This window comes from Cryptotermes secundus, unplaced genomic scaffold, assembly GCF_002891405.2.
Source record: "Cryptotermes secundus unplaced genomic scaffold, Csec_1.0 scaffold350, whole genome shotgun sequence".
Lineage (NCBI taxonomy): Eukaryota > Metazoa > Arthropoda > Insecta > Blattodea > Kalotermitidae > Cryptotermes > Cryptotermes secundus.
Genome location: NW_019731981.1, coordinates 45,107 through 69,579, shown reverse-complemented (window position 1 = coordinate 69,579; position 24,473 = coordinate 45,107). Strand labels below are relative to the sequence as shown.

The following is a 24,473-nucleotide window of genomic DNA, read 5'->3' as shown; positions in this document are numbered from 1 at the left end:
CTACAAATAGTTGATATACCATCTAATTGTGCTCCTGTTTTTTCTCCAGTATCTGACAGGTGCAAAAGAAAAAAAATCTGCTCAGTAGTTGATCTGTTATGTCAGAACCTACAGTCATGAGCCTCAGTAATTTTGTTTGGATGTGAGATAAACTTGAGAGAAGGATACTGGATGAAAGTACATATGAAGTGGATAATAATGATATGCCTTGGCCATTGCTTCACCACTTCTTGTAAACACATAGTAATAGAGTCCTTCCACTACTGAGACAGTTCTTCCAGATTCTAAATAGAATTTATGAGTTTATAGATCTCATAACGAATGTTTCACTTCCTGTTTGTATTTGTTCTGTCACACTGTACTCAATACCTGGCACTTTTATATCTTTCCAGCAGTTCAACATCAAGAGGACTAGACTTGCGTACTAACAGCTCACATGTATTTCCACATGCCTACATCACAGAAGTTTTACATTTCTTACTAAATTCTACATGGGGCTACACTGTAGCATAGTGGTTGAGGAGCTATGCTACAAGCTGAAAGGTCACGGGTTCAAGTCCTAACGAGGTCACTGGAGTTTTTTCAGTTTACCTAATCCTTCCAGCCGCACTAGGCCCTGGGGTTTAATCAGCCTCTAACAGAAATGAGTACCATGAATTAATTAAATAATTTTCCTGGGGAGTAAAGCGCGGCCGGCACATAGGGCTGACGACCTTACCGCCATCTTTGAGCCGACTGTCTAGACAATGTGGAACCCTCAACGTCTCACAACCCTATGGGCCTTCAAGGCCTGGTACAGGGATAGCTTTACTTACTTTTTACTTACTTACCAAATTCTACATAAAATAGTTTATAAAGCTTTAACTTTGTACCAAGTTGAGTATGAAGGCACAGCCTAAGGGTTTTGTCATTATCAAAAATTAGCATGAAATAACAATGGTCATAAAATGTCACATAACCCAAAGAAATGAAAGATGAAATGGGATGATGTGCATTCCTGTCACACATGCTCAGTCTGGTAAGGCAGTCTACCAACCCAAGAAACACAGACTCTTCTGTATACAAATAAATATATTTTCCCATAACTTCATGTACAAGTTACAATACTTCTAACACAGGCACAATGTATTACTAAAGCCACACTCCTAATATTACATGTGTAATTTGAGCATGGTTGAGGTACTATGTTACAAGCTGGAAGGTCGCAAGTTTGATTCCCGATGAGGTCATTGGATTTTTCAATTGACCTAATCCTTCCAGCAGCACTATGGCCCTGGGGTTGACTTAGCCTATATCAGAAATGAGTACCAGGAATCTTCCTGGAAGTAAAGGGCATCTGGTGTGTAACGCTGACAAACTAGCCACCATCTGTGAGCCGACCATCTTGATAATGCGGGAGCCTCGATGTCTCAAAACCCTATGGCCTTCCAACAGCCTGTTACAGGGATAGCTTTTACCTATGATAGAATGCTTAAAATCTAAAACTGACACAATAACCACAGCACAACCATCAGTGACATGTTGTCTCCTTTAAGTTATAATAAATGTAAATTAACCATTCAATGTACACTACCAGCACCATATCTAAGTTCCTGTTCAAACTGCTCTGCTTTCAGTGTCCCATCAATAGCTTCACAGTTTGGATTGAATACTGAGTAAGCACTGATTTCACCATCCTTCTTTGGACCAGTTCCTGTGTTTCTCCAGATAGCATACAGAAGTGACACAATGAAGTAGACTGTACCAAATTCCAAATGAACAGCGACGGCATATAAGGTTGTCCACAATAAAAAGTACAATGTATTTGTTATTACTGTAAATAAGGTGAAATTTGGACAGGTGGATTCGCTCAAGTTACTATCAGATAATTCAGCACCATCACTGGTATGTGAAATCAAGCTGCTCTTGCTCATATTTCCATCCTGAAAGAGAAGAAAGAGAAACAGACTTGTATGTCAGCAGTATGTGAGATATTTTCCAGAAAAACGTTATGCTCTTGCATTATTACATAACAATTATGCTTATACAAACGCTGTTGCAAATACAATTATGCCAGTTGCGATGAACTGTATTTTTTCACACGATAAGTTATTTATGACTGAAACGTAATAAAATACATCTAACCTCTTGCGGCGTTGAAGGTGACAGGTTTCGTGCTGTGTCACTTGCATGCTGCTGTGAATTTAACGTCATAATATTGTACGGGAATTGCTTTACTGCTTCCTTGTGCTTGCGGGCCCTATATTCTGCAAGTTTTGCCTCCATTAGTGTTCGTTCATTTCAAATGATACCAAAACAACCTGCAAACCTAGCAACGACAGCACAAACAGAACTTCGTGATGTTCATGAACTCCGTTCCGCTCGGTATGAAATGAAATGTATGCACAGTATGGACCGTATGGACATGGACCGGACATGGACCGACATGGAATTTCAGGACAGGAGCGTACAGGAGTTAGGGGGTGTGGAAAGGTAGAGATTGTAGGATGTTGTATGGTGACTGTGTGCCTATTAAGCACCAGATTATGAAGAGTTAAAGTGAGGTTACGTGTAAGTATTATAGCTTTAGTTAAGTGGAATGGTTATTATTTTCAACAAGTTACAGAATTTGAAAATTTGTATTCCGTCCTTGGTGTAAGTCTAATGACAGATCATTTTTCGACAAACCTAAAAGCTTCTAACCACTAAATCATTGTTATGCCCATATTTTATATTTAACAAAACGTAAAAGATTAGCTCGTGACAAATCTTCAGTGAATGCATCGGACTCACCGGTTTTGACAAAATGTGTGAAAATTATAAAATGAGTGAATGTAGGAGTGTGAGAGCTATTAAGAAGCAGCCATTCTGATATTTTCTCATATTTGTGCCTATACTTGACGGATTAGTAGGTGTAGTGGTCTCACAAATTCTTGTCCGAATGTGTGCCTGAGGCTCCATAAAATAAAAGACTTATTTGTTTAATCATTTGTAAAGCAAAATATGTGCAATAGATGTGTGTTTTGCGGAAAGGAGAGTTATTGTGGTCAGTAATATTAATTGAAATAGGTACCAGAAATTTTAGGTCCCAATTTACAACAATTTATGACAACATTATGTTCACATTTTTGTGATGGTTAGACATATTTGGCACAAAGTCTGATTTGCATGAAAACTTTCAGTGTTGATTTTAATTAGAATAGAAATTGAAGAAAATGGTAGCAGAGTTTTTGTTTTTGGCAGTATACAGCATATGGACTATTGTGACAAAATTTGATTTGCATGACAAATTTTATTGTAAATTACCTACTTGGACAAGTATCGGAATGAGACACATTGTGAATTTATAAAGAGGAATTAATAGAGTTAATCATGTTTGGCTTTTGCAAATATTGATGTGGCTCAAAATCAAGCTTTCATGTCAGAAGTTAGTGCAGATCTCCTTTATCAAATTTTGTCAGTATGTTTATTCAGACCAGTTTGTTTCATTTGGGTGGACAGGTGGACGTGCCAAAGGTAATAGGAGAGCCTATGTAATTTCTTGTAAGCATGACAAAAAGTTGTCTCATTAACAGTGATTTATATTCCTTGTGTACAGTCAATTTTTGGAAGAGAGTAGCAGTTGAGTAATAATATTGTGAAGAATACTGCTCAAGTGTTAATTACAATATTGTGAATTTCATATTTTATAATTGGTTGAAAGTAATGGCTGTAAGTAAAATTTTTATGTTTTGTCTAGGAGTTGAACCAGACTTATTTTATGGCCAGATTGGTCCATGAATCATTTGTTGGCCATCCCTGGTATGATATGCTGGGTTCTGTGTAATGATGAGCATTCATGTGTAACAACGCTTTTTTTGTCTTCATCTGGAACATTAGAGTGCTTTCTGTTTTTACAGTTCACATGGCTTGACATTATAAACAGTCCTGTTGATGGAACTTCATCAGGCATAGCAGCAAGTCCAGATATGCAGAACTGGAAGCATTCAAATAATTTCTGGCAATTAACATTGCAGAAGTGCTAAGAGTTCAGTTTTGTTAAGTTGAACAGTGACCTTACTAGTGAATTATGTTGGAAAATGAACCTAATGTAAGTCACATTTTCTAATTTTCAGTTATGTAGCTATTATTTTCGACAGGGTAATTTGGAAGAGTTTCTTATAACTTTATATACTTTATACTAAATAACTTCCTGTTGTTGACAGCAGTATATGGAACATATTTAGCATTGCCATATTAGAAAAATCTGTGTACAAGTTTTTCTGCTTCTGTAAGAATTATTTCCATAATATTTTTTACACTTAGTAACTAAGAATATTCTCGTGTCCATAGATTGGAAACTTGTTTTAGGCTGTACATTTTTCCCTTTAGAGTTTAGATTTATTTTTTATTTCCAAAGATTGAGACTGCTCCCACATTTGGCAAATGTGGAGAACCAGATGTGATCTTATAAGTAGCGCTCCTGCCTTGTATTCAAGATATCCAGAGTTCAGGACTCAGCAAGGAGACAGGCTAGTATTGTAATTGAAGTTCTGTGTGGTTTCAGCCATTCTAGACAAATGCTGGATAGTACCTTAACTCTTTGTAATGCAGGGGAACATAGTAAAATTAAAAATCCAATTATAGTAAAAATTGGTGAAATCTGATGTAAAATTTAAATATGTGGGAAAAGCTGGGCTGATGGCTTGATACACTAGTGTTTTAAGTGGAACAAACGATGTTTTAAAATGGACTATGTCCATTTTCTTACATATCATTTCCAGTTCACCATTTCATGAATCACCATACTATGCAATGCTACATAACCAGTACAGTTAAAAACCATTGTTAAATCTATGGAGAGGAGGACAAGTGAAGAGAGCCCTTTATTCTTAACAGTAACACTGTTCCAGAAATTTCCAAACGAATTTGCTATAAACAGATATTTACACATTTTACATCATGTGCATGTTGCGTACTCGCAGCAGTGCTGGTCTCTGGAGTCTTCAGTTTATCAACCTGAAAGTAGGCATTCCACATTAGTTATAGAGGAATTCATATGCTTTGTGCAGGTGTTTTGCGATGGGTAGACACTATACCATATTTACGCATGTATAGGCCACACATTTTTTGCCAAAAATTCAAGAGGAAAACTGTGGTGCGGCTTATATTTGAAATATTCGAAATCACACTTCATTTAAAAAAAATTATATTCATAATTAGTAATACAGGGTGTAATACTCCTGAAATAATATTCCAAGAAAATTATTTTTTCTATAATTTCTGTCTGAAAATTGTGCTGCGGCCTATACACGCACGCGGCCTATACATGCGTAAATACGGTAATATTTTTTCTATAAATTACATTAAATACCATACAGTAATGGATGAAATAACTTTGTACAAATGCTTGTGTGTCATTTGTATTAACTAAATTTTCTGTTGACTGATGTTTATTCTCTTCTTGGGTTGTTACATCATGTGGACGTGGGCGATGTTGCCAATATTCCAGAGGAATATTTCTGGATTTGTAGGCATCATGTACCTTCAAAGTGTCAGCAACATCATCCACACCCACATGTGTAACAACCCAAGAACAGAATCAACACCAATAATTAACCACCATGAAAGCCTAAAATCTGTCATTTCCATTTCTTGTATCTCAGAATGACAGAACAATTGATGCAGTACTGAGGCTGCCCTTTGTCTCTGGAATGAGCCTTTCTTTCTGTTCCTAATTTTCTTCTGATTTTTTATCCAGCAGCTTGTGCCTGCCTTGCATTGAACAAAGTATATTAACGCATGATACTGGCTGGCGATTTTACATGAAAGTCACCTGATAACTGGTCATCGTCACTTAACTGAAAATAAAAGTAGAGTGAGAGATGACAGTAGCTTTAAATAACAGTTTTGGATATGACTTTTATAATAATTTTCTGTTATTACTTTTCATTTGAATAAGTAGATCAGCCTTATGTATACATTGAAATTAATACAATTCAGTAATTTGATTTTATACAAGATTTCTGCCCACATAGGCTTCCATTACCCTAATGATTTTACACATCACCTCAAAGTTTGTGCAGTCATTTGATCTGCACATTTTCCCATACGTTATATGCAATAAAAATCTGCTGCTGATGATGTTAAAAATTAATAAAAAAATGAAATCCACAACATAGTTTGAGGTGTCTGTTTTTAGCACATTTTTACAAACTGAATTAGTAAGGTAGTGTATGTCTCCATATATAAGAAGCTCATAACATTATGAAATTGTTATAATCATTTTGGTAAGATAAAACCTAAAGAAAAACAGACACATAGTAAGCTGGTTCATATTAATTTTGTTTTTATTATAAAAGCTGTGAGAAGAGGACTGTTCACATAACACAGTCAGTAGGTTTCCTGCAAGCTATTTGTTGGGCGGGCCTGACCTGGACTGTATAGTGCCAAAAGAAAATCTTTAATGGAAGGAATTCTTAACTGGAGATAATTTCTCAGTGAGATTATTGATTTGGAGTCATTGAAATTAGTGCAAAATGAGGGAAGACCTCAAATTAGGAATGTTAAATGTATATCACATGGATGACTCAAAAGAATTTCAGTTTGTTCTTTTCTTGAAGTGGCTGCTGTTCCGGAGTCAGATAACAGAGGTAGTTATTCTATTTACATTAACTTGACTTTTAATCTCAATGTCCTCAAGTAAAATTGATTAAGTGATGATGTTCTTGATGTTTAAGTCGGTTCCTGGTATATAGTTTTTTTACACCAGGTTTTTGCATGTGAGTCAACCTAAGCGGTAAGTTAATACTTGACCATAACATATGCTCAAATTTGGCCATATTTGAGCAACAGGAATTTGCATGTGCTGAGTTCCACTATAATGGATCGTATCAAAGTTGGTTCCTGTTTTCTTTACTTTTCTTAATTTATTATTAGTATTGTATTTGAGTAGGGTATTATGTGGATGGTTCAGAAGATTTGAAAAAGTTGAAGCTTTACAGAGTATTTGAAACAGTGGTGAGTGGTACAAAAAGAATGGAGTACAGTAATCATTAAAGCATCCCTATTGCTCATAATAGTAGATTGCTTTGAGTTCAAATTGGAATGAAGCTATGGTACTTGCTCTCACAGTGGTTGATTTCATATGAATGAAATGTTTTAAAATCAGAATATTCTTATTTTGTACAGTAATGCAGTTATAATTAGAATGATCAAGTCAAGGAGGATGAGGTGGGCAGTGCATGTAGCACGAATGGGGGAGACGAACACATATAGGATATTGGTGGGAAATCCAGAAAGAAAGAGACAACTGGGAGTACCAAGGCGTAGGTGGGTGGACAATATAGATAGGATGGGATGCGATGTGTTGAATTGATCTGGCTCAGGATAGGGACCAGTGGAGGGCTCTTGTGAACATGGTAATGAACCTTCGGATTCCATAAAATGCTGGGAAGTCCTTGAGTAGCTGCAAAATTGGCGGCTCCTCAAGAAGGGCTCAGCTCCATGAGTAAGCAAGTAAGTAAATGCAGTTACTATTCAGATAAATGCAAGGACTAAGTTTTTATGTATTCTTTTTGTAATAAGATAAACTGTAGGCTTTGGCAGAAAGAGTTTTTCTTCATTGATAATTAATCTTCACAATTTTTTAGCAATTATAAAAGGTTAGATTTTGTGCAAAGCATTTTTTACCTTCATTGAAATTAGTTCATATTCATGCAATGTGAATATGATTTGGTTTCAGACTGTTTACCTAACTACTATGTCAACTACTGAAAGTATGGATAGTCACCAGGCAGATAACTGTCAGAACTACATCACAGTAATACCAGTGGAATATCCCAGGAGCAGGGTTTATCCACAACCACCAGAGTACTTGGTGGATCAATACAGGTGATTATAGAAACATTATGATCATGTTTGTGCATAATGAGTTACGAAAACATTCAGCAAGTAATAGCAAATAACTATTTTATATGTCAGTGGAGGCTTTGGAGGGGTGGCTGCACTTTCTTTAAAGCTGAATATGACTGAGGATCTAACATATTAGCAATGATGATTCAGTGAGTAATTCTTATAATTTAGTTTCTGAAGTATGAATATACAGGGCATACAGTTTACCATTAGGTTTGCCTCTGCAGCTGACACAGCACTGTTCTTGCACATACCTGCTATAGTAGCCAATAATTCACAGCCCACTTTTCTGCTGTGGTGTAAATAAGTAAAGGTATCCCTGTAACAGGTCATTGAGGCCCATAGGGTTGTGAGATGTTGAGGTTCCCACATTTTCTAGACAGTCGGTTCATAGATGGCAGTAAGGTTGTTAGTCTTACACGCCGGCCACCCTTTACCCCAAAGAATATTCCTGGGACTCATTTCTGTTAGAGGCTGAGTTGACCACAGGGCCATAGTGTGGCTGAAGTATTAGGTAAATTGAATAAATCCTCCACATCGGGTTTTGAGAGCGTGGCCTTCCAGCATGTAGTATAGTGCCTCAACTAACTACGCTACTGTGTGCTCACTTACCTTATTTTATACATTTTATAGAAGATCCTTGAAGTGACATCCCTCTACTTCTAAGCATGTCTCACACCATGAGGATCTTTCTAGACATGTCAGAGCTTCTTTACATGAACAGTGGAAACTTCATACTTGATGGTTTCTTGAAGTTCTTCCAAAGAGTATGAGCTGTTCACATACACCTTTTCTTTCAGCATTCCCCATAAGTCGCATTGATTTATGAAGAATTCCATCTTGTTGTATGTGGCGCCTTGTAGATCTAGTGTAAACCAACTTCGGAGGAACATGTCGCCTCCATCTTCAGGGTGAAAAATCCGCAAGTGAGGAACCAGTGTGTGCAGTTGGCTGCACTCTGCAACCTACACATGCTGGTTCCTCGCTTGCAGATTGTTCTACCCTGAAGATGGAGGCGATATGTTCCTCCGAAGTCAGTTTACACTAGATCTACATGGTGCCACATCCCAGAAGACAACATTCTTAATAGTCACCGCTGCAGAAACCTCAAATCTTACACATTGATTTAAATTGGATGATCACAGAAGTCACAGACCTTAACTTATGACTAGTTTACCAAGGATTTCATCTAATGTATCCATAAAATTGTTCACAGTGTGTGCCATTACATTATCTGTCATAGAATTCCACTACAGTATTTCTTGTTCTTAGTGTATAAGTGTGATAATCTCACATAACATTTAGAATTTAATATTTTATGAAAAAACATGCAAACAAAATCCCAACTATGAAATCATACAACACCCCTTCATGAGTAGCGTGAGGATATTTATGCTGAAATATCCGTTATTTTGTCTGTTTAACTTCTTAAAATGAACCACACCTTGGCAGCCTGAAACATAAGGTCTGATTCAAGAAGTCCATTGAATATTGATTCGTGAAAACACCTGCAGTATTAAATTTTTGCTTTGCAATCTGGAGACAAATGTCTTTGTATTACTGTAGTTTTGTAAGGCTGTAGCTGTAGCAACTTTGTACCAGTGTGAGCTGTACTTTTTGCCAGCCCACACTGAAGAGCCAAAAGATGTAACAACTTTGTTGGGCTTGCTTCTAATTGAGTACTGATATCATTAAGTTTTCTTCAGTCCACATTGTGGACTGCCAGTAGACTTACTGTGATTCTTGATTTTGTTATAATGTTATCAATATGCTTATTGTTTCCTGCAGAGTGGGAGCTCTTTCAACTTCGTGGTGCAATTCCAGTCATCAGACCATAGATTTGGGACACGTGCTCTATGGTATGATTCCATTTTTATCATTTTATTTAGCTTAATTTTGATGTACAACAATTTCAGTGATTACCTGCGTGATCGTACTCGTGAGGAATATATGCGTGGGGACTACAACATCAACTCAGAGCCTCAATTTGATGAGGTTGGTCCCTTGTACACAGTGTCTCAACGGTTTGAGAGGGACAAGCCCCACCTTGGAACTACTGCTGTGGGGTACGGAACAATAGGGCATGATACAGACAGAGACTGGGATAGATCACTACACTCTCACACTTCCGGCTCATCAGACGCTACACAACAATCCAAAGATGGCAGTTCAGCTGAGTTACAATCTGATGATCAACAGCCAGCTCAGCTAATTGCATCCAAACGTAAGCAGATATTTAAATACTCACATTAACTTGCTCACTCATTCACTCACCCCCTCACTCCCTTCCTGGTCCTACACTCCTCAACAAATCTTCTTGAATTACTCCCACTGATCATTCAGATATCACCATATCATCTGCATATGCTTGGTATCATCTTTCTTAAATAAATATTTAACTGAATATGGATATCTGATGTAATTTAAACTTTTGAGATCTCTATCTGTGACGTCTTGATTCACCTTGAAGTGCTGAGGCTTGTTTGAGTTTCTCATTAACTGGTCATGATATGTTGGATTTGGGATATGACACCCAGTGGAAGTCAACTGAGATTTTGGAGGAACATGTTACATCCATCTTCAGAGTTGAAGGGGCATGATATTTTAGATATTACAGTCCTTATGGATACCATACAAGTAAATGATTTCGTGCTGTTCTCTTCACCGTGCTCTTCTGACATTTCTACTTTTATATGCCATCATAAAGAGCATTTTATTTTGAACAAGCATTGTGAATCCTTTGTGACACCAAGCAGAGGTCAGAGGTTTAAAAATTATTTTGGGAAACCCAAAATCTGCAATATAAATGTAATAGTTGAAAAGAGCTAAATGTAAGGGTTGGTGAGCATTTTTATCCACAGTTTATTCTGTTTTCTTACAGAATACATACATGAGTCTGTGTGAACTGCTGAAGCAATGGAATGAGTTCTTAATACCCTTGAGCATGCAGAAACATCTCACCCACTTCCCTGTATAACAGTGTGTTTTAGTTGACACATGAATTAGCCTCAGTACTATATGATGCGACCTTTCATATTTTTATTGCAGCACTGAAGATGTGTGTGTACCTTATGTCACGAGTAGTGCTGCATATGGATTTGGAGGATGGAGTGAACATCACAGTGCAAGAGCTAGTACAGTCTATTCTGCAGGAAGAGGAAGTGGGTCTGCCAAGGGTTGCAGCTAACATCTTTACACTCTGGATGTGCTCTAGCCTATTGGGTAACACGTTTATAACCATAGCCACACAATACAAACATGATGCCTGATAAAGGTGTTCACTTTTCTTTTCTGGAGTATATTTCATATTACACACTCTAGAAACATCAATTGAAGACTAGCAATAAATTTCCACATTAGTAGTGCAAATGTTATTGCATACCAAAATTGACTTCACTTCATTTCATTTGCCCATCAAGCCAAAGTGCAATAAAAGTATTCTTTAATGTAACTGTTTCTGTGGTGCTGTAACCAGACATTGACACTGCCAATGTAGAAATGATTCATTGAACCCTATTTTGAGCCANAACAGAATAGGTGTTTTCCTTCACCTGAGGACGGAAACAGATCCAGTTTCCGAAACGTCGTGTTTTTATTAGTTATCTTAAAAACCAGGACGATGGATAAAGTCCGAAACCCCAATATATCAGTGTGTTATACACCATCGTCAGAATCCTATAGTAACTACTTCTTTTTAAGAGGTTTCCTGACCAGAATTCTGTAATAGTCATAGAGTTATTATAGGAGGGGAGGAGAGAAGAGAAGGGGTGGCAGGGGATAGTCCCCCATAAGTAAAACTGACGTAAGGAAATCCATGATTCTCAGGCACACCCGCAGTATGAGGATCTATGAGAGAACCTAACAGTTGGTTCCCTCAGTATAGAATTTTTCAGTGTGGGGTTGGTGCCTATGAGTTGGAATGACTTCACTGAGATGTGTAACTTATGACAGAATTTTTGGAAAAAGTGTAACGAATGTAATAATAATGCAAAACTAGTTCAACGCCCATTGAGAGTTTAGTGGGAAGTCACATTATTTTCATATAAGCGTTTGTGACTGTAGACATCCCAGCTTCTTTCACAGTGGAGGGCTCAGTTGTTGGCCCTTCTGCTGAGAAGTGGCATCACATGTCACAGGCTCATATGGAGGTCTCTTGACGTAAGTCAGTAGCCTGTCCATCAAGGAGAAGAAATGGTCTGATGAGCAGAAGAAGCCTGTAGGGTGAGGAATCCTTTTGTTAAGGAAACTGAGGTCTCAAGTAGAGCATGACTACAGATCAGGTAGGACCAGTGGGGGTTGGCTCAGCTGACCATGTTTGTGAATGGCAAAGAGCGCGTGGAGTACTATGCTGCCAGCAGGCAAAGAGAGAAAGACATTATTTCAATATCCAACTTAATTGGGCATTGGTCTGTGTTCTTTGACTGTGCTTGGGAGAGCGAATGAATATTTCTCAGTTTGGTGGGGCTTGAGTCTAGCTAAGGTCAAGGCTCTTAAAGAGCCCAAACATCACCAGGGCTAGATTCTAAAGGGTTCTGACGATGGTGTATAACACACAGAATTACTGGGTTTTGGGGCTTTTTCAATCATTCAGTATTCTAGAAAATAGAAAATGCAACGTTTCGGAAACTGGATCTGTTTCTGTCCTCATGTGAGATGGAGAAACCTACTCTGTTGCATGCTGTAGAAAGAGCTAACCTCAATCAGTGATGCAGTTTCTGAAATGTCTGCTGTTCCATGGACACGAGGTTGAAGGATCATCAGTGGCGCATCTGTCTTGAACATACAGACAAGTCAGCTGTGGCTGAACACAGCATCGACTTGGGACACCACATTCAATTTCACAATACTTCCATCCTTACCACTAAGACCCAATACATGGATTGCATTGTTAGGGAAGCCATTGAGATTGAGCTGCATCCCAATAATATAAACAGAGAGGTGAGTTTCTATCTCAGCAAGTCATGGAAACCTTTTATCTGTTCCGTCAAGAAACCTCCAGAACATGATGCCAGATCTACAAGGCTATGCAGGTCAATGCACGCTCGGCAGCTTAGCTCCAAGGCTATTGGGTCAATGCTTGCTTGGTAGTCCTGCCTCTCCCCCCCCCCATCAACACATTCCTAATCTGGCTCTGGCCTGCTACCTACTGGCCCACTCTCCCTCCCTTCCTTTTCTTATATAGGTGTGTGTTTTCAACTGGTGGCTCAGTCTGCAGTCACCTGCTCACTCTGATTCCTCACTCACGAATTTTTCTACCCTGAAGATGGAGGCGATACGTTCCTCTGAAACATCACATGACACAAGATCTACATGGCACCACATCCCAGAAGATGGCATTCTTCAATATTTACCTTATTTGTCCTGGTTTTCTTCCTTCTTCGTTCTCCTCTTGTCATAGTATGTGTAATGTAATCCACAGGGATGTTTTTGATTTTAAATGTTTGTACTTTTATTTCAGAAGTTCAGCTTAAGCCCCATCATAAACCATATGAAATTTGTCACAAATGGCGAACATTAGTTTCTCAGTACAGTGCAGCATCAGAGTCTTCCATAGAAAGGGATGAACCAGTTCTCTCTTTCCAACGGAATGTCTTTTTCTCAAGGAGGGATGAGGAAAAGATTAAGTTAGTATGTTGTATCAAATTTTATCACTTTAATAACAAACTAAATATGCTTACAAGATAGGTACCTGTGATTACACATTTGATGGTTCTTTACGGTTTGATAATCTTGAACTGGGGAAGAATTGTGAAATGGATATTTCTTTTATGAAAATGTGTATTCATTTTATTCCCTTGTAAGTGGATTATATTAATTTATGTGCAGTTATATCTTTAATTTTATCTCAAACTGTGTAGTTCATCTTCTGACAATACAGGACAAACAAAAAATGCTTTATTATACTTGGGGTATGCTTTCAGAACCTGAAACAGTGAGATATGTCTATATGAACATGTATCTGAAATGGTCACATTTTGAAACTATGGCCCTTTTGAATTTTAGAATATTTGAGGACAGTGGCCTGTCTAGCATACCTTTTGCTTTTGTTGTGACTGTACAGATGTACTTGTCTCATCCAATATAAAGGCAGTCATGAGCTAGTGTGTGTGTCTTGTGCCATGCAGAGGCAGTTGCCAATTAGTATTCTGTGTTCCATAAGTGGGTCTGTGTGACAACCAAATTGTGTTATGTTGGTAACAACAGCAAATAATTACACAAATGCAGAAATGGCACATACATTTTGTTTATAGTTTGGGAGATGATAGTATGCGAGCAGCACTTCGTCATTATTTAGAATGGTTCCTCAGTCGCAGATCTCAGAAAGGAGCATGTTCAGCAGGATTCATCAGCATGTCAAACTTGTGCAAATCTTGCATGAACAGCCACGCTATTCATACCATTAAGCACAATGGATCATTGAAGATCATGGTGCAAGGGTCCAAAGGGCCCACTCCTTATGCATTCATTGGTTCATCCATTCATTCATCCATATCATTGGGTTCAAAGCCTTACTCCTGCTGACTATCCCAGAAGATATTCATTCAGCCAGTGGTTTCTTAAAAAAAATGCAAGCAGTTGACAATTTCCCTCTCAGACATATTGCTCACTGATGAAACATGATTTAAATAACACAGCAGTACCAACTTCATAATGTTTGTGGAATATTCTGCAGTTGAGGCATCAGAATCAGCTTTCAATTAATTTGTGGACTTGGTATCATGGGAGATTGGCCAATGGGGCCATATGTTTTGATAAGTAGACTCACAGGAGCAGTGTGCCATAATTTTGCTGTAAATGTTCTCCCAGAGCTAATGGAGTATGTACCTCTGTAAATACAAAATCATATGTGTTTCATGCATGATGAGGCTCAGGCTCATTTGTGTTAGACAACATCCAGCTGTTCTGTGGCTGTAACACTCACAAGACCTTAATCTGGTGGACCATTTTTGTGGAGGTGTTTGAAATATTTTTTTTTCTGTGGCACTACAGCCCCAATTTGGGCCTATACCTACCTCCATGAAACTCTCCGTTTCACTTTGGTTTACTAGATCTTACACATTCGGTAGAGCTCCTTGGGCGAGTGATCAGCTCGTCGCAAGGCCTCTACCTGTAGACAAACACAGAAAAACGCACACAAACATCCATGCCCTGAGTGGGATTCGAACCCACTATCCCGGCTTCCGAGCGAGCGAAGACAGTGCATGCCTTAGACTGCTCGGCTACCGTGACCGGCTGTTTGAAATATTTAGTTCATATCATTTCAGTCCATGATGTAACACAGTTACAGCAGCAGGTGGAGAACGCTTATGAAACATTTATAACACATGAAGAAAATTAAATTTTCATGTACAGCACTGTAATACAGCTCTTTTTAAGAGGAGTGTGATAAATATGGGAATTAGTTTGTATAATAAGGTCCCCAATCAAATAAAACAAAGGAAAAATTTTAACTCATTTAAAAAGGAATTAAAATCTTTTTTGCTGGAACATTCCTTTTATTCTGTAGATGAATTTATGTCTTTTGATTCATCAAGTGTGTAAATGTAATATGTAGCTGATTAATTTGTTGTATTTGTGTAAAGACAATGAAATTAATGGTAACTAGATCTAGATAATATTATTCAGATGACAAACCCCCTATATTAGGGTGGTACAATGTATACTGTAAAGATATGCACGAGAATTAGATGTAAAACTGACAATTTCCCTATCCAAATGGTTGTAATACCTGTATGTATGGATTGTTGAATGATAAAAACAAAAGCTCAGAAGGAAGGCAACGACTTTTTAATGAGTATGAATCCATGAGGGATGGTGCTGACCTCTCTGTGGAGATGGGTGAACAACATATTGAATGTTTACTACTCTTGATATATTCAAAGTAATTTAAGATATGCTATGCAGTCTGTTGTACTTGAATGTTCTAAAATTGAAATGTTCCATAGCTCCAAATTTTGACTGTTCTGGTCATATGTTCATGCATACTTTTTATCTTTGTTTCAGTATATAGAACCATATCCCAAAGTTTGATGAAATTTTTTTTGTACACAATATATAGAAAGCCCCAAATTGCTGTATGCGGAATAAATAGAATATGAGAAATCAACTTTGTTTATTACTGACTTGTGAATAATATTAGTATGTGTACATTGCTCTGAGTTATTAACTTTTAAGCAGAATATGCCACTTCAGAGTTTTAAAATTCAAGTAGCCAGCTGTTGGAGTGTCAGTGAAGGTGCATTTAGCCATCAGAAATGTCATTTGATGAGTGTGAGAAGTGTGTTGATACTGCAGAACTTGAGGAGGCCAAGTTTTATATTGTTAACACTACAGGAATTAATGTAAAATTATGTATTATTTAATACAGACCAAATTATATTTGATCAATGTGTAGTAAAATTCACCATTATAAAATGTCATGAAAATCTTCAACTGAATTAAAGTTTCTTAAAATGAAGAGTGACAGATCTCATATTTCATCAAAAAAAAAAGGTAAAGTTGTCCCTGTGCTTAAGTAATGAAGCACTATGCCATGAAGACATCGGGAAGTGGATGTATAGATCCATAGTTTCTTGACCTCGACACTAATTGGAGGTGAGTGGTCAGCTTCACGCCCCGGCCACTTTACCCCTGGGAAAGATCCCGTGGTACCCATTGGATAAGAGGTTGGGTGGACCCCAACTCGGTCTGGACAATTGGAAAAGTGAAAATTCTTGACCTTACTGGGAATCGAACTCTGTTCCCTTGGTCTTCCAGCCCGTAGCCAGTCGCTATACCAACTATGCTATCCCAGCTCCGTTTTATCAATAAAACTTGTATAAAACGTGAATGGAGTCTGTGATCACGAACATATTTAACTTGGAGAGTTTGCATGTGAGGTTATAGTCTTTATCAAGTTTCTAGAGTTCAGGATACTTGTATGTTGGAATATGTATATGAAATCAGGTGGTCTGTAATGCATAAAATCACATATTAAAATGAAAGAGTACCAGTGTTTTTTCTAGTTTTCATTTGAATGTTTTGATACATGAGTCATCTCAATTACTACAAATTTGTTTATTAACATAGTGTCATCAGCTTTTGATGTCTTTTGAACAAGAATGGTTCTGTGTGTAGGGCACACCCCAGTTGTCACACTGAAATTTTTCAATAAAGAATGTAACCTGTATATGTCTAAATATGTTATTTGAAGATCCAGAGCATATTTAGTGATAGTAGTGTGCACAGTTCATAATTTTTTCCATTCAGAATCATGAATGAGGTTTTCTTTGCTTTTGCAGGGACCAAAAACTGTTGGACTTGCTTTATGAAGAAGCAAGGTATAATATTTTGGAAGGCCGATACCCATGTGAAGTGCCCCATTATATCATGCTGGGAGCTATTCAGGCTCGTATTGAATTGGGTCCATACAATCCCCAGGTTCACACTATACAGTATTTTAGGTATGTTCTACTGTAAATGTTAGGATATTTACTGTAGTTTTATAGAGCAAAATTTGATACATTAATTTGCCATACAGGTATGTTTTGCATTTGCATTCCATTATGAATCATTTTGCATGTTTTCCAGTTGGAATAGTTTGTTATTTACATGCTTGTGACACCAGTCACTTTCAGAAATCACTCTCTTCAATGTTTGGATGTGCCCCAGATTCAACAATATGCATTATCATAGATACTACATGATATTTATATGGTCAGTGTGTGAGAAATTCATAAAACATTTTGGTCAAAAAACCTGAAGGAAAGAGGATATTTGGAAGATCTAAGTGTAGATGGGAGAATAATATTAAAATGTATCTTAAAGACATAGAGTGGGGAGAGTTGATTGGATTTGTGTGTCTCATTATTTGGACCATTGGTAGGCTCATGTGATTATAGTAATGGATCTTTGGGTTCCATAAAAGGCAGGGAATTTCATGACTAGATGGACAGCTGTGTGCTTCTCAAGAAAGACTCTCCTGCATGGACCTGTAGCTTAAGACATCTTTTGGAGGTGGAAATAGTTCACATGACTCCTGAAGGATTATATTAACACTTCTTGTATGTCTTATGCATCATAATATTGAAAAAGCAACTTTGGGACAGTATGTTGAATGTGAAATGTCTGTCATCAAGAATAGTATATGTTGTCCTATGGAATTCTGCTTCATACATCACAATCCATATGAAGATATATTCTGTTTCTGTATCCTCAGATTGGGTTGTAATGTAATTATGCTTATTTTGTAGTATAAAGAGATAGTAAAAGGAAGTCACAGTTTACTTTTTTAGATGAAAATTTTATATTTCCATTTTATAATAATGTATTTACCTTCTTATACAGGATGTTTGACGACTTTAGGGCATAACTGCAGGAGGTTATTTCCTAGGTCTTTGTGATCAAAAAAGTTCACATAAACATGTGTCCGATTTTGGACGGTTACGGAGTTATGACCATTTTTTCGTTCCCGTACACGCCCTCATGTGAACCACGTCTGTCATCTGGCGGGTCGCTATTTTTAGCCAGCTACAGACAGAGCGTCCTCGTTATCTCGACACTTGAGAGGTACCTAAGGCGTGATGGGTTGGTATGTCTGACGCAGTTCACAACCGAGCAACAGCCTGTGTTGTGGCCGGCAGTGGCATTTTCAAAAATCAGCTTTGAGCACCAATAAATTCAAATTAAAGGTAATTTCACGAAGTTAACTTTACATTCATACTTTAAATGTATTATGTATTATGCCGGTTTATTATTTTGTTCCGTTTATTGTCAGTAATCGTTACCTTCTATTCTTAGTTTAAAACGGTCATAACTCCGTAACTGTCCAAAATCGGACACATGTTTATATGAACTTTTTTGATCACAAAGACCTAGGAAATCACGAAGTTAATAGAAAGTCCGTCGAGTGTAACAATTTGTAGGTCACTTTTTATTATTATTTCTGCCTTACATGTTTCGGTTTGACACAACCATCATCAGAGGCACTTGCTATAATTATGGAAACACTATCGCTGTTTTTTCTTCACAATTATGTTTGTCATGTGGACGCTGCTACGATATGTTGACGTGTAAAAGCACAAAACATGCTAAGATAGTTGAGTACACTCTCAAGTTCTCACTTTTCATCCGAACCTATTTTTAAGTTAAAACGCTAAAATGTTAAAATGTTTGATATAAAATGCTGAACTCCTCCTTGTTAATTCATCCCGAAGATGGGAGATGTCAGCTTGAGGTTTATGGCTTATGGTTTCATATGTTCCTGTGTGCTGTGTGCTGCGTACCTAGGAAATCACCTCCTGCAGTTATGTCCTAAAGTCGTGAAACACTCTGTATAATCATTGCTGTGCTCACTTAACATGCTAGCTTTTTCATCTGTTTGATTTTTTCACATGTTATGTTTAATGAACTTCAAAAGATTGTTAAGAGATTTGATTTTTCCATATTATTATTGTAATATGAAGTGTCAGTTGCTAGACGCTGCTAATGTTGGTTTTATAAAGCGTGCAAGTTAAGTGCTTGAAAGGAAAGAGCAATAAATTGTTTTGAATTCTTTAACTGTGTTAAAAAGTATAAATTCAGAGAAAAATGTATGTTAGATTGCAAGTGAACTCCGGATTTAAATGCATTTTGGGAATGTCAGTTGAATCTGCAATCTCAGATTAACATTCAACTTAAAGAGTACTGTATCAAAAATTAATTTCCTTTGCATGTTTAATTTTGCCACGGTAGAGATAAAATTATGGGATCTATAATGTGAAATTAATGTGATAGAACATGAGACTGTCATTTTCATGAGTTAAGAGTTCCTGACCTCAAATGAATTTCCAGATTTTATCATCACACTAACATTAGAACATGAATAGCACATCAGTGTTTACTAGAACTGGTGCACAAAATCTGAGCAGGTGACCTGCCATATGCTTATGTTCTCATGAGTTATAGCATATTTTATGTACTAAACCGAGATTAACGGCCATGGGGATCCGTTGCACTGACCATGTGACACCCTCTATCTGCAAAAGTTGGCACTAACTTCGCCTACAAGCTGCAATTGCTCAGTCAGTATAATTCGCTTGCGGACTACAGGCCACAGAGTTTTTTTTACAGACACAGATTATTCTCTTTCTTTCAGTTTGTCTGTTTCCCTCAGTAACAGTCTGGACCCACTCACATTTTGTATACATACTCTACCTTATACCTTGATTATACCTGAAAACTATCACAGTCAACTTTTTAATTTCATGGTGAATTTTTCAGGGAACATCAGTGTAAATTTCTTCCAGCGCATGTGACTCGTAGTACTTGGTCATGGCTTCGGATCAGTGGGAAGAATTCCCCTGAAGTACGACTCCTGGAACAGTTTAAAGGAATATCCACCAACACACCAGTCAGAAAACTAGTCCGCAAATATCTTGAATTTTGCTGGTCCCTTCCTTACTATGGGTAAGTTGTGTTAATGTTGTGCAGTAATTTTTAGCCTACTTCCTAAAAGAAGCTCAGGTGATCTCTGTGTATCCTCCCCCCCCCCCCCCNCCAATCAACTTTTGAATGCCTAACTAATCTTTATGAAACTTTATATGTATATCATGGCAACTGAGCATGTCTCAGCAGCATACTTTATAAATTGTTCCCATCAGCCTGTGTATCCCTCCTATCATTGCAAGGCAATGACTCGGTTAAGTGTATCTCTCCATTTGGTGCTAGGCAATGGCTCAGTAAAATGTATCTCTCCATTTGGTGCTAGGCAGTGGCTCAGTAAAATGTACCTCTCCATTTGGTGCTAGGCAAAGGCTCAGTAAAGATGTTTCCTTAGCATTGAATACATGCAACAATAAAAGAATTATTGGATGCATCATTTTCTGTGTGGCATGTTTCGTATCAAAGGAAATTCTGTGGGGGTGTGTATTCTCCTATCGTTGCTAGGTATTAACATAGTAAAGATGTTCTCACAGCAATGAAGAATTGTTGGAGGCATCATTTCCTGTGCAGTCCATGTTGTATCAAGGGAAAGTAGGAGATTAGTAGTACCCAGAACTTCTTACATATTTAGGTTCTGAGTCACCCTGTAGGGCATAATTCATGGATCTTCATTTTTAAAGGAGAAAGTGGAACAGTAAATTCTCATACAGTTTCCTAGAATTGAAAGGTTGTGAAGTTAATTGCTTACAAGTATGAAAATTATTCATGTAGGTACACATCTGTTGCCCAGTAAGTGAACTCTTCATATTTAAATTGTCATTCAGTAATGTTTCACAACTGTCAAATTAGCTTATGTCACCCAGATGGATGGCCCATATCCATCAGAGTATGCCAGTAATTAAAAGAAATCTTTGTACGCTGTCATTATTTTGTACATGGTACACTGTTTTTTCATATGTTGTGCTAAATGCACAATGCACAATGCCAGCAGAAGTGTGATTGTGTACAATTATAGAATTATTCCTTCCTCCTAAAATGTTGTTGTATTTACTTTTTTCAAGAGGAGCATTCTTCCAAGGACAAGTGGAACAACCAGTGCGTGGCCTCACTTCCCTGATCACACATCAGGACATACCTGTTTTGGTAGCAATCAATGCCCAAGGAGTATATATTATTGATGACATTCAGTGTGTAAGTCAATTCTGTCTTAAGGATAGTATTGCTTTGCTATACATTGTTGGTCTTACTTCCAAATAGAATCAGTGACTTTTCCTCTGTGTAAGTCATCTTAATATTGACAGAAATATAATGGTATTCATTTTTACATTAACTCCATTAAAAGTCAGAAATTAATTGGTGTAATGAGTCTAGAAACAGTAACTTTATTAATTTAATGATGATTCCATTTAGTTTTAATTTTGTTTAACCATATATAGATCATTGGAAACTGTTTATACCTTCTGCTTTAACACACAACTAACCATATCACACACAGGCTTTTTATGTATTTTTCAAAATTAACATTAATACTATTCCTAAACATTTGTAACTGATGTATCACACACACACTCTATTTATGTCTCAGAATGAACACTAAATCTATTCAGAATTACTGGGTTTTTGAACTTGTCCATCATCCAGTATTCTAAAAAGTAGAAAACAACATTTTGGAAACTGGATCTGTTTCCATCTTCAGCATAGCCTGCTCTCGTGTATTTATATAGCTGTAGTTCTACTGATATTGGTTGTCCAGTGATTGAAGTTAGCTCTTTTTAAGGGACACAATGGAGTAGCTGTCTTCCGCCTCACCTAAGGACGGAAAGAGGTCCAGTTTCCAAAATGTTATGTTCTATAGTTTTTGGAATACTTTATGAAAGACAAAGTCAAGAAACCCAGTAATTCTGAGTCATACCATTGTCAGAATCGTTTAGAATCTACTAAAACTATTCCTAAACATCATTACGAGAGGTATTTGCATGGGCATGTGTGAATGTGCCTTGCCCCCCCAGATAGGACCCAAATTTTTAAATATTATAGTGAAGTCCCTGTTATCCAGCATGTGTGGAGGAGGTTTGAGGTGTGGCAGTTGCGAGAAGAAAACATACAGAACCAGATGTTCATATAATTGAACCCTTTTGTAGTCTTTAATAATTCTGTTTTCTGTTTCAAAGTTAAAACAACCCATTTCTGCTTTAGTTCTTTCATGGCTATATCCTTAGGAGACATAGTGGATTTATTTGTGAAAGATTTTGGATGTCTCTAAGTTAATCAGAGATTCACTTAATTTATACTGTAATCACACATCACTGTGACTGTAAATGGCACCTGCATGAAGGAGGATGCTGGGTCGCACTGCTAGTGGCAGCTAGGAGAACTGCCACATGGAAGATGAGTAAACATATGCATATCACAACTTCATTTTCGAAGTAACTTGATAAAGTAATAAATTTTCTCTGAAATGCTTGCTGTGTGCATGAGAATTCCAGATGCTTTGATACCGCATAACAGGGAGGTCATTGTATTTCAATGAGACATGGGTTTTGATCCTTTGAAGGACTGAAGCACCCAGGTTTGAATCCAGATGCATTTAATATTAAGATGGATGCCATAGTTTATTGTTGGAATTTTTTTCTTTCAGAACACGTGGAAATTTTATGGACAGATAGATTTCATTCTGTGTCTAGAACCACATAATACTTACCACTGTTCCAGGCCCCATAAATAGCAGGAGCAAACGGTTTTGCCAACATTAATTTGAAGTGTATTGTGCTGAAATCACCATGATTTATAAGTGATATATTTTAGTGCATGATTGTAAATGTAAAACAGTGAGCTATTTTACGTAAGACTTTTCATAAATACCATTGAATCCACTGGGGTTTACTGCTAGTTTTCAGAGGTTTAACTTAAACATAAAGGACCAGTCACAAAAAATTACCTCCTATTTTGTATTTCAGTGGTTTAACATTACTCTAAAGTAGTTTCCATGCTTATCAACAGCTTTCTTTCAATGTTGAACTCTTCATTACATGCAAGTTTGAAAAATGTGATTTAATTTTAATGTGATCAGCTGATTTGGGCTGCTTTCAATTAATAGTTCTTGCTTTAATGCCAGTTGTTTGCTGACTGATCGAGAAAGGTGAGGGAAAAGGAAGTAGAGTACTGTTGGCAGCAGAAGGTGAATGTGAGGGGCAAAGGGGAAATTATGTTTGAGTCATACAATTTCATACTCTTGCTACTGCTTTGGAACACAACTGTCACATAAAGTGGGGGAGTACTTTTATGCCTGAATTCAATCTTCAGATTGTTTTAGTCAGAGTAAGTTCAAAATTTTGACCTGTCATCCATATTATTTACGGCTTCCATAGTTTCCACAGATGCTATATGAAATACAGGCTACATAGTAAGATGTCAACATTAACAGAAGGCTCTTGTATTCATTTTAGACACTGTTATTGGGGCTGAAATATGAAGAATTATCATGGGATTTTGCAAAACCATCTCAAGAAGATAATCCTGATTGCTTGCCATGCCTCTTTCTGCAGTTTATGGTACTGGAGAATGGTACAAGAGTTTCAAAAATTCTTCAGGTGTTTTCTAAGCAGGTATGCTTCTCTGAAATGTTGTGTTTTGTAAGAATTGCATATGATGGTATGTTAATAGTTATCCCCCAACTTATGCATCTTTGATTTACATGAATTTGCTTGACTGGCTGTACAGAGCTCTACATAGAGAGGATGAGCTGTGAATCTCAGGTCTCTTCAAACAGAGTCTTGAAAATATGAGAAGAAGCTCTCTACTGTTGGGCATTCAGATCTACTGTTTTAGACATAAACATTGCCAGACATCTCCAAAGTTATTATTAATTCATTTTTGAAAGTATGGTCTCCACTTATAACGTTGTTTGTATGGGAAGATCCTTTCAAGTTATATGCACATCTTCAGAAATGTATCCATTGTGTAAGGCCTTCTGTTTTTGAAATCTCATTTCAGCTGCTTTTTTCTTTTTACTGATGTCTGCCACTGTCCATTCACTTGTTTCTGTTGCATATGTTAAACTGGGCATGTATTTCTGAGGTTAACATATTTTCCTGTCTTTGGCATTCACCATTTACAGAGCACATCCTTAATTAACTGCTAAAATTTTCATTCATTTTCTTTATTCATATTGTATTCTTCTGTCCTCTTAAATTTTACTT

At 37.2% G+C, this 24,473-nt stretch overlaps 2 protein-coding genes across 6 annotated transcripts in view; one reads left to right on the top strand and one right to left on the bottom strand.

Annotated features, from left to right (window-relative positions):
* Positions 1–1,274: 1,274 nt before the first annotated feature.
* On the bottom strand, positions 1,275–2,372 carry LOC111867390 (SAYSvFN domain-containing protein 1). The gene is made up of 2 exons (XM_023857196.2): positions 2,125–2,372; positions 1,275–1,922 (listed from the first exon to the last, which is right to left on the bottom strand). The coding sequence occupies exons 1-2, from the start codon at positions 2,263–2,265 to the stop codon at positions 1,560–1,562; spliced, it is 504 nt and encodes a 167-aa protein (XP_023712964.1). The 5' UTR covers positions 2,266–2,372; the 3' UTR covers positions 1,275–1,559.
* A 70-nt stretch (positions 2,373–2,442) lies between these two features.
* LOC111867389 (FERM domain-containing protein 8) overlaps positions 2,443–24,473 on the top strand; it is a 39,774-nt gene continuing 17,743 nt past the window's right edge. For 3 of the 5 annotated variants that reach the window (XM_023857191.2, XM_023857190.2, XM_023857193.2), the window contains exons 1-10: positions 2,443–2,550; positions 3,879–4,069; positions 7,703–7,851; positions 9,789–10,096; positions 10,921–11,094; positions 13,331–13,496; positions 17,154–17,315; positions 20,113–20,298; positions 21,336–21,465; positions 23,721–23,879. In XM_023857191.2, coding sequence (XP_023712959.1) covers positions 4,049–4,069; positions 7,703–7,851; positions 9,789–10,096; positions 10,921–11,094; positions 13,331–13,496; positions 17,154–17,315; positions 20,113–20,298; positions 21,336–21,465; positions 23,721–23,879 — 1,455 coding nt within the window. In that variant the 5' untranslated portion in view covers positions 2,443–2,550; positions 3,879–4,048. Of the gene's footprint in view, positions 2,551–3,878; positions 4,070–4,378; positions 4,491–7,702; positions 7,852–9,660; positions 9,732–9,788; positions 10,097–10,920; positions 11,095–13,330; positions 13,497–17,153; positions 17,316–20,112; positions 20,299–21,335; positions 21,466–23,720; positions 23,880–24,473 lie in introns of all 5 variants that reach the window. The other 2 variants (XM_023857194.2, XM_033752664.1) reach the window with 2 other exon arrangements.

Excerpts from the sequence above, each read along its gene's own strand:
- LOC111867390 (XM_023857196.2), bottom strand. The coding sequence starts at position 2,265 with ATGGAGGCAAAACTTGCAGAATATAGGGCCCGCAAGCACAAGGAAGCA. Across the intron at positions 1,923-2,124 it reads CACCTTCAACGCCGCAAGAG|GATGGAAATATGAGCAAGAG; the intron begins GTTAGATGTATT and ends CTTCTCTTTCAG.